The sequence below is a fragment of the Chaetura pelagica genome, unplaced genomic scaffold (assembly GCF_000747805.2).
Source record: "Chaetura pelagica isolate M959 unplaced genomic scaffold, ChaPel_1.0 scaffold396, whole genome shotgun sequence".
Taxonomy (NCBI): domain Eukaryota; kingdom Metazoa; phylum Chordata; class Aves; order Apodiformes; family Apodidae; genus Chaetura; species Chaetura pelagica.
In genome coordinates, this window is record NW_009953493.1 from 332433 (window position 1) to 343351 (window position 10919).

Consider the following 10919-nt stretch of genomic DNA (forward strand, 5'->3'; position numbering starts at 1 on the left):
GAAAGAGCAAGGAATAAGCAAGAAAGAGGAACGAGAAAGGGAAAACCAAAACAAACAACAAGAAAAAAATGCAACAAAACCAAAACAGACCCAAAAAACCCCCCTAAAAACGAGAACACACATAAAAAAACAGCTTTGTCTTGCCTTTCACACCAGAAGTAACCAGGAGGTTCAAAAGAGAGCCACAAAATCCCATGGCCCCAGTGTTAAACCCAAGGGGAAAAAAAAAAAAAAAAAAGAATGATTTCTTAAGCAGCTCTAGCCACTCCTTGGATTTTCAGCTGAAAACTTTTCATATCCTTACTCATCTTTATGACTGTGCAGCTGTTTTTTTTTCCACATCTCGTAAGTCAGAGCATCAGCCCCCCACCTGATCAGCATAACTATTTGCAATGTATGATGTCCCATATGTTATTCTAGAACCATCAGATCCTTAAAAACAGAGATGCTTGGTGACAGCTTACTAATTGCTAGTTGCTTAAAAAGAACCAACAAACTCCAATCAGTACTAATTACACAACTAAAGCCAGTCTCCAATACCCATTCCCTGCACATGGGACAGCCCCCCACCTGATCAGCATAACTATTTGCAATGTATGATGTCCCATATGTTATTCTAGAACCATCAGATCCTTAAAAACAGAGATGCTTGGTGACAGCTTACTAATTGCTAGTTGCTTAAAAAGAACCAACAAACTCCAATCAGTACTAATTACACAACTAAAGCCAGTCTCCAATACCCATTCCCTGCACATGGGAGTGATACATGAATCCTAAGTGGGAAGTCTGGATCAGAAGTCTAGCTTTCAAGTCTTACCTGCTAAGAGCTGAGGGATATTAGGTGGCTGTAACAGCCCTTGCCTGAAAAAGGTGCTGCTCCTTACTTATCCCTAGGGAAGCATAACAGTTGAAGTTTTAATTGAGCATCCACAGAAAAAGGAAATTAAAATAAACAATTAAGTAAGACAGCTTCAAGTGCATGGGTTTTTTGTTCCCAATGAAGAAATGGAACAATATTACTCCAGGGAATGCAAATAGCATTGGTGCACCCTAGAACAAAAGTTAAGCATTAGATTTACAAAAATGGAGAGGCAGCACATGGTGTGGTTACTGCCACACTACTCATATTCCCAAGCCCTGGCTATAAAAGCTCTCCTGGCATAAAGGGTTCTCATCAAAGTGATATATGGCTCAGGCAATCTTTCAGATGCACTTGTGTCAGAGCAAGGGATCACAGCTTCCATGCTACTTGGCATCACTCCCCTCTGACCCTCTGGCAGAGTGGTTTACAGGAGCAAGTCCAACTGACTCCATGTAAAACCAGCTGGATTAAATCAAACCTCTAATTTAAAAGGTTTCTGATAACCAGCTGGATGTGAATCGAGACTGATCATGTTAACTTGTCTGCCAGCAGATCCAAAGAGGCTCTATCTGCTGGAAAAAGAGACATAATTACTATCCAGGACCTAAATTTTCTTCCAGTGGTACAGTTGAATCCAAAACAAGGCCCATGTCTTTGGCTTTCATGCCCTGTTAGTATCCTGCCCCTGCCAGCCTTAAGACTCTTAGAAAGTATGAGCAGCATGGGATAATGGTGTAAGAGAATTTCCAATTTGGAAAAAATTAAACTCCGCCTGTGTCTGTGCTTCTTCTGGGCAATCCTAGTCAAAAGATGCTGGCAAGTGCTCTGGGAGCAAGGAAGAAAAAGCTCATATCCAAATTGCATGAACTCCCTGCTAACCCAGAAAGGGACTGTACCATGGTACTCGTGAGAAGAAAAACCCCAGAGCCCATAAGCAGCAGGACTCTGGTGACTGGCAACATTCATAATTAGCACCAAGGTTTCAGGTGTCCACTCACGAAGAAATTATGGGAAATTACTACCACTGAGGAAGCCATAATCTCACTCCTACCCTGCCCTGGCCAGGCCTGGCCCTGCTAACATCAGTCAGCTGTTGCTTGTGAAAGCTGCTGTGAGAAGAAGGAGAAAGGTTACACACAGCTGGCTTTGGATGCCGGGAGCCTGCCTGAAATTTAGGAACAATCCACATCTGGAAATAACAGGCAGCAGTGGGATTTCCTGAACTGTTCTCTCCATAACCAGCACTGAAATGGGGTTAGCTGATTCCTGCCAGCCCTTGAAGGGGCCTATAGGAAAGCTGGGGACGGGCTTTTCACCAGAAAGGGTAGTGATAGGAAAAGGGGAGATTTAGGTTAGGCATCAGGAGCAAATTCCTCACTATGGGGGCAGGAAGGCTCTGGAATAGGTTGCCCAGGGAGGTTGTTGGTGCCTCCTCCCTGGAGGTGCTCAAGGCCAGGTTGGATGAGGCTTGTGCAGCCTGGACTAGTGGGAGGTGTCCCTGCTCACAGCAGGGAGGTTGGAACCTGATGATCTCTAAGGTCCCTTACAACCTTAATCATTCTATGATTCTAAGAGCAGTGACATACTAGTGCTATACATACTGGGTTATTATTGTTCTTTTTACTATGATTATGTTGTAGATACTATTTTTATATGACTGCAATAAAATCTTGTGCTGTACTTGGGCTGAGTAGTGTATTAAATATGGCCCTGCCCTACCATACTTAATGCCACTGGCAGCAAGTTCATAGCACTTTTTCTGCAACTGTACTGAAAATAGCCCTCTGCACTGAAAAGCAGCTCAAGAATGGTTACCAAAGTGCCTGTTGCTGACAAGCATTTTCAGCAAAACATTACAAGCCAACAGGCAATTCCAATAGATGCAAAATGCTGTAGAAATTCCTAGTAATTTTTCCAGACTCCTTAGTGCACAAGCAGCGCTCTGCATTCTCCTACAGAAAAGTGGTATCACAGCTGTTAAGTGGATTTTTCAGACTCTGAAATTGAATACTTTCCTGAAGTTGAATTAAGACTATAGGACAATAAACTTCAGTATGTATATTTTAAAATGTGCTCTACACAGAAAAGGGGATCAAAATTTCTTTGTCAACATTGCAAAGAAGATCTTTCTAACTAACCACATGAGGATTCTTTCTCCCTGTCTCATTTTTCTTCTTTTTTTTCCCCTATTTTTTTTTTTTTAAAGAGAACATTATTTAATCTCTTTGCATTTCAAAAGTAGTATTTGTCTTAGTGGACACATTATGGAATTCAGTGCAGTGCAGTACTCCCAGACACCTGTAAAACAACCCACCTCTTCAAAGGGGAGCAGTGACAAGAGAGTTAAGTGGAGTACAGGGAGCTCAGGCAGGAATGAAGAATCAGGCCCCTGGGGCGTGTGCCACATACTGTGCCTCTCAAGAGAAGGACTGTCTGTCAGAAGCTATGGAAAGAAATAGTTGGGCTTCTTCCATGGAGCTGGGGAGGACTGGCTGCAGTTCAACAGGAAAATCAGACAGTGGAATATATGGAGTCCCTTAAATATCAGTCAGCAAATGCTTTTTCTCCTCATACAGAAGTGTTAAAGCCCTACCAGGTAGTCTCGTAATCTACCACATCTGATGAAATCTCAGTTTCCAGAAAGCAAAGAGGGGCCAGCTCCACTAACACCCTTCAGGGAACACTACTATCATTACCCCTGAGCTAGGTCATTCACCTCTTTTAAACACAAGGTACAACATTTTATCTCAATAGTCCTGTTGAAAAGAAAACAGCACTGTCAGGTCTCATTGTAACCAACTCACAGAAACAAACAAAACTGCATTGAACCCACTAGGAATATCCCCACTGGGGACACAGGGAAAACAAAAAGGGGATATATAGCATCCAGAAAGGGCTCCAGAGACAAGTTACAAAAGCCCATCACATGGTCATCATTCTCAGAGCAATCTCATAGAAGAAATCATTCTCTTCACCTTTACCATCATTTATTATATATAGCCCAACATAACCCTGCTACTAAAACAATTAGAGGACCATACCCTGATCCTGTTTATGAGATCTCAGGAAGAGGGAAGCCTACATGCTTCCTGATGTGTGCTGTATTTTATTTTTTTAATATTTTTTTTTACTATTAGCCAGTTTCTATTAGCAGAAGACACACTGATTACTGAGGTAACCCTACAAGAATATAATTTGCTTCCAGAAACTGCTCCTTCTAGGTGGCATTCAGAACAGACATTTCAAGTGTGCTACAGACCCAGGCTCAAGGTAAAATACCAAGGGACACAGAACAGTTCCCTCACAGTGCTGGTCAAGAAGACCAACAACAAAGACAACTGGTGTTCCAGTTAATCTGTATGTGTAAAATATTCAACATGTAAGCACAGAAGACACAAAAAAAACCTCCACAACAGCACAACAACCTTTTAAAAGAACATATATCAAGCTTGGTTTCATTTCCAGTGCAAAGAAATGGAAACCCTCCCACTGCCTTCAATGGGAGCTGGGCCAGACCCTGGAAGTCTCCACATAAATCTCCATTAAGGAGAAGTTGAGTATTGGCATAAGACATTTCTATTTTATCCCCTGCTTTTTTCCTCCTGATAAACTGCACAATTGCACCACATAATGCCTGAAAATGAAGCTTATAATATGAAGACAACTTTTTGAAGCTTGCAACTGTATTAAACATAATAGTAAAAACTGAACATGAAGGGAATTAACATGTATAAGAAGTTACCATAATTTTGTTTATTATTTAAGAGGTTTATAATAACCAAAATCTATCATAAACTGTGAAAATAATGGTAAAATGTCATTAGTTCAATGGACCAGTTTAATTCCATACTTTGCAACAGTTGTGCTACTGTTTTTAATACAGCTCTTACGGATTAGCAAGCAAAGCAAAGCTCCAGCAGAGAGACAAATGACTGTGAAAAGCAGGCAGAAACAGGCAGCAGCATCTTGTTATGTTTGTACAGCTCCCATTCTACACAATTATTTTCACATTACTCACACTCAGACAGCTTTCAAGGCCATCAGGTTGTAAAAAGCTCAATACAGTGTTCATATTTCAACACCATTATCTCTAAATGAACTCACACTAAGAAAAACAACCAAGTATTTAAATCTAAATGTAAAGAGACTAAAGCTCAAAATATTCACCTGACTCTATGCAGGGAATTCAAAAGCACTTTTGAGATCTTGCATCCTGGCCACAGCCCAAGCAAAGAATACCTTTGTATCTTGGTTTCAATGAGGAGAAAACAGGAGCCCAGGTCAGGAGATGGCCAGGACTGCTGAGTGCAGTAAGGCACCATTAAAACTAGAGGTACCGTAATACCTCAATCAAACAGTTTTTCTTTTTATTAGTGCACCCTGAATAACAGTGCTGTGTCTTCTACAGAAACATAAAAGGTGTAATTTACACAGATCAAATGCACAAATGAAAAAAACCTCAGTAAAGAGCCTGGAAGATATTAAAGACCAGCATAACCAGAAATAACTTCCAAATGTCTCAGCAGTCTGGACCAGGCAACCCCCTGTCCCTACATCTTGCAATTACATTGGTTTAAAGTTAAGAGACTTGCTCACAGTGAGATTGGCCTTTCTTACCTTTTGCCACATTTTGATGAAGAAGAGCTCCCCAGAAAAGTTGAAGAAAACATTGGTGTCATAAGCATCATCCCCAATGTTAGAGATGGAAATGTTAAGCGAGATGTTCCTCACTGCTCCCAGGGCCAGGTAGGCAGTTCTGTCATCAACACTGTAGGCAGAAACAGTTACATTGTTTTAACTCTGGGCAACTTACACACTCTGGTCCTTCTTCATTCCTGATATGGAAGTGTCACAACTCAAGTGCTTAAAGGCTTGGCAGTCAGTAGCAGTAGTTTGCTGACCCGGGGTCATACTGGGAATAAGCAGCTCCCCAGTCCTGGTGCTGACACTGCCTTTTGTGCTTGTCAGAAAATCCCATGATCCTCATGTGAAACTGCTTCATCTGAATTATTGTTAATATGTTTTGTTTGTTTGTTTGTTTGTTTTGTTTTGTTTTGTGAGAATAAAACAGTTGAAGATCGTAAAGTGATTAGAGAGGGGAAATGCAACCAGTGCAAGATATTTTGCCCACATAAAAACACACAGGCTATTTCGTTTTGTCTCTTAATAATTCAAACTTATTCTAACATTCTAGAAACTTTCTGATTATCTTCTTAAAGCTATGCTATGAATAAAAGAAACAAAATAGGGTCAAATAAAATCCAGAAATAGGTGTAAATGGAAAACTGTTTTAAAATTACAACCACCATCCACTGAATGTAAGAGACCTTTCCTTGGGTGTTTATGCTGAACCTAACACCATGGGAACATCTTCTGTAAGTGGAATACCAAAGGAATAGTTGAATTAAAATAACTTATACATAATGAATTAATACACTGTTTTAATAAGGCATCACAGATTATGAACACATAAGCAGAGACATGCACATACAGAGGTAAATATTCATATGCACACATTTATTATTTGATGTTTGGTGTACACATTTATTATTTTATATTTAATCACACTAGTATGTTCTGAAGATAAACAAGGAAGAATGAAGGCTAAAGATACATCACAGGAAAATATAATATGAATGCATAGATCTGCAGGTCTGGAACTAAAAGTACAGAAAAAAGATGGTCTGAAATATACCAGGTATACATGTAAAAAAAGCAAAAATAGTCAGAATACCATCACACTGGCTACAGTTATCAAAACTGTAATCCAAGACCATTCATACAGACCAGAGAAATGGAGACAGTGTCAAGCGGAAAACACTGAGTAGCTGGTCAGAAAAGAGCAGAGACCTTCAGCCACACAGCAAAGAGATGCTCCAAATTATTTCCTGTGGGGCACAGGCACTCCGACAGAAGAACGAACCTCTGAGGAAACACAGCCTAGCACCATCCACCCTGCCAGGCACTGTTGCAAGGTGCATGCACACACAGCAACATGCAACAGCACAGAGAAATCCATAGCCAACCAAGCCACCTTTTATTCACCCAGTTTCCATGAAGGAATGCCTATGCTGGACATGCATAAGTTGGCACAAGCTGCTCCTCTACCTATCAGAAACTCTCCGAAAATGTCCAAGATGCAGGATAAGTGCAGTGTTTAAAGGCAGCCTGTCCCTCTATTGCCACCAGGCCTCCCTTACCAGTCTTGCTCATGGTATTGCAGCCAGAGCACCAGCGTAAAACCAGGGTTTCTGAGAACACAGCACTTATAAACCTTTCAGTATCTTCTGCCAATCACAGCCATACTAGACCTCCAAAGGCAGACCTCATTGGGCTCCACCTCCCTGCATCTGCCTAGGAGTTTCTAGACATGGGTTTCCAAAGGTACACAACCATAGCAGCTGGGGGCCCTGGTGAGTGAGAAGTTCAGAGGAAGATGGTCAAGACTCAGGCTTTAAAGTTGATGGTTGTGAATTGCAAGTGTAACTTGTGTAATGCAGACACTATTTATAGCATATTTGTTTCCTGTAGTTACTTCATTTACTAAGCCCAAAATCATGGCTTACAGTTCAATGACAACTCCTTATGAGGCAGATGTAAGTCTCCAGGAAACGTGCCTGCTTTCTCACACTTACAACCAACTGCACACACCAACTAATATTACTAACAATTGGACACTCTGCTTTCTAAACATTATGGTTTATTCTTGCAGTCAACTGTCAGTGCAAATAAACATTTGCAAAAGTGTATGCAGCAAAGGATCGACTACAAAACTAGTGTGAGAAGTCAAAATAATTCAAGTTGTTGCTCCTTATATACAAATTAATGAGACAACCATGTGAGAGTACTCAGAAGCATTTAACCTTTTGGCCTCAACTTCAACATTTACTGTTGAAAAGCAGACAAATCATGAAGATATACTAAACAGTCTGCTGAGATTTTCTAATAATCCTAAATGCGTATTTGGAAGCAAAGAAATAAAACAACCATTTCTTTCTCATGAACTTCATAATCTCACTTCTTGCAATCACATCAAAACTTCATCAGCATTTATCAAACCCATTAGCAAAACCTGGAAATACTGCTTCATTAAGCAAAGGAATATGCCAAGATATTTCTCCTATGTAGGGTTGATACTAAATGCAATGCACGCTACACAATTCTCTTTGAATTGCTAGTAGCAGCACTTTGAGGTTTAACATAATGTATTAAAATCTAAATTCTCAAGACAATTGAGAATACTCTCCTTTTTAATAAATAATGAGAATTACTCAGAAGAATATCCTAAAACTAAAACTAAACTAAAAACTAAACCCACAAAAAAAAAGTCAAAATTAACACAACTGGGCTGTGTTACTCCTTTCTAAAGCTATCACTGCTCTGTTATAAGTGCATCATATCAAAATGATGTTTGTAATAACACTTTCTTCAGCAGAGAAAGAAAACCCACTTTCTAAGAGCACATCATAGTTGCTCCTACACAAAATTCACACACCAATCAACTCTGAAAAACATCACTGCTCTTAGGCTGTTGGAGGAGTTCAGGTCTTCCTCTGGAAGGCTACACCAGGTTGTGCTCTAAGTCCTATTTTAAGAGAGCAGCTTTCTGAGTGATTAAATCTGTATACATCTGGAATGAATCAGGTTCACTTGCAGTGAGAAGAGGATTAGGAATCTCCCCGCTCACAGGGGAGCTCCCAGGCCCTGTTTGCTGCCGAGTGCATAACGTCATGGGGCGCGGGCAGCCAGCTGGGGGCTGGAGCAGCTCTGCTGCCAACCCAGTGCCATCCCCCTCCAGTGCCTGCCGTGCATTAAGCAGCCTGGCTGCCAAGTCAAAATATGTCAACTAAATAACTGTTGTCACCTGCCAGAAACAAGAAAACCAACTAAAGCCACCCCTTCATCTGGACAAGGTATGTCAAACAACTTAAGAAACATGATCAAGCAATGGCTTTCAGTTTACGTTCTGTTGGATGAGAACTATAAAGCTGCCAGCATGCTCACCATGGCCCTTGTAGCCTTGTTCACATCAAGGAAGAGATTACACAAATAAAAACAGACTCCAATTTTTTAATTTTTTTTTTCCTTAAAAAAGGGGGGAAAGTATCAAGATATAATCACTTAAATGGACAGAACACCATCTCATTTCATCAGATACTACACACAACAATCTGCGTAGTTCTGGGTAGACTGCAGACATATATATACACATTATACACAGGCAACTGCATTTGTCAACACACACATATGGGCATCTGATGGGTGTCAAGATATCAATATTTGCATGGAAAGGGAAAGAAGTTTGACATTCAGAAGTACTAAATACCTGCAGCTTTCATTCACATGACCCAGATTTGCAGACAACAAGCAATTTTGAAAATCAGGGTCCACACTTCTACCATGGTTTTGAATTCACTGGCCACAGCACCACATATCAAATGTAAACAGAAATATTTAACATATTCATAAGTGATTAAAAAAAAAGAAAACTAAATTCCAGGAAAAAACAAGTATCATATTTTTTGAATGCTTTAACATTCTTTGCTAATGCCTGTGCTGCATCATTGCAGTATGGTCAGCAGCAGCAGAAAAACCAGCTGGGAAGGGCAAACTGAAAAGATCTGCAATTTTCATTCCCCCACCTCCCAGGATGCTGGTGTTTTTATTAACATGGGTCAGGGGAGACATAATCTGCATTCCAAAAGGTACACAGGGACATATTTCTCTATTTCCTGCACAACAGAGAATGTTTTTTTTTAACTGAAAAAGCATTCAGCACTTCCTTTCAGCTTGCACAGATCATCCATAGGGCAAGGAATGTGACAAGGTTGCATTGACCCTGTTAGTCTTCATCACTGACTTTCCCTTTTATATTAGGAGCCTTTCTTTCCTTACAGCAAATTGGCACCTATATGGATAAATCACCACTGCACAGTAGAAGTTACAGCTGGGGTCATTTAGATTGCAAGTGGGTAAAAACACTTCAAACACCTCAAGTCCAATCTGTCCTCTGTCTTCATCAGACAAAAATTATGAGTCCCACATTTTTCTTCTTAATTAGGAAAAGATATAAGTAAGTCAATAACATTGGGCCTATGAAAGATCCAAACAGATTTCTACTTCCAACAGCCAGCACTGCAGTGGGTCTTTGCAGTTACTATAATACTAGCATATTAATTTTGTTTCCACAGACTCTTTACATCAACCCTGAAGAACCTTTCTCCTGTTGGGTTTCTATCACAGTCTCCAGGGTCAGTTGAACTTTGGGGAGGAGTTCTGCAAATACTTAAACCTCAAGGACCAATAAAAAGCTGAAATCCTCAACCGATCTGGGAATTCATTTGAATTCCCAGTGCAAAACTGAGGCAGCAGCCCCATGAACAAATACACACCAAGTCAAAAATTGAAAAAACACCACAGAAAGCAAAGCTATTAGATTTGACACTGCTTGGTTACACTGTTTTGCCATCTGCATTCAAGGTCAGGTCTCTCTGCAGAGTTCACAGACAATCTAGACTAAGGGCTCAGTCAAACACTAAAGATTCTCATGTCTTATTCTGTATTAGCTGAGTTGCTGCCTTCTCCCTCTTGCACTGAAGCCTACACAGCAAAGGCACTAAGAGACCTCTTGCAGCTGATGATCACAGCCTATCTGAGATGCACTAAGCAAGCTATGGTAACCTAGTGCTGAGCCCATCAGATCATGTCATTAATTATCTTTTCCTAATTCTATTTCTTTCGTGGAAATTTTCCAGTATGCTCTGAGTAGCAGATAACATGAGGTGATGGGAAAGACAGAGAATTCAAGGAGTTATCTACTGAGGTTCTGCGTCAGAAGAGCACAGTTTGGGAGACATATCATACCAATATTGCTTCCTGTGAAGACTGAGTAACAATCTGTCAATGCTTTCCCACAGGAAAGGGCCAAACATCCCAGATAAAAAAGGCACTTACTGCAGTGAGCCCAGGGCCAAGGAGGTGGAACGACTCATGTCAGTGCCCTTATGAAGCAGAACTGCCATCTCCAGCACTTCAATTCCCATATATACCACGGTTC

General features: G+C 40.6%; 1 protein-coding gene across 1 annotated transcript in view; it reads right to left on the reverse strand.

The window, feature by feature from the left end:
- ITGA9 (integrin, alpha 9) overlaps nucleotides 1-10919 on the reverse strand; it is a 212360-nt gene that overhangs the window by 69095 nt on the left and 132346 nt on the right. Inside the window, exon 18 of the mRNA XM_009999062.1 lies at nucleotides 5480-5630. Coding sequence (XP_009997364.1) covers nucleotides 5480-5630 — 151 coding nt within the window. The remainder of the gene's footprint in view (nucleotides 1-5479; nucleotides 5631-10919) is intronic.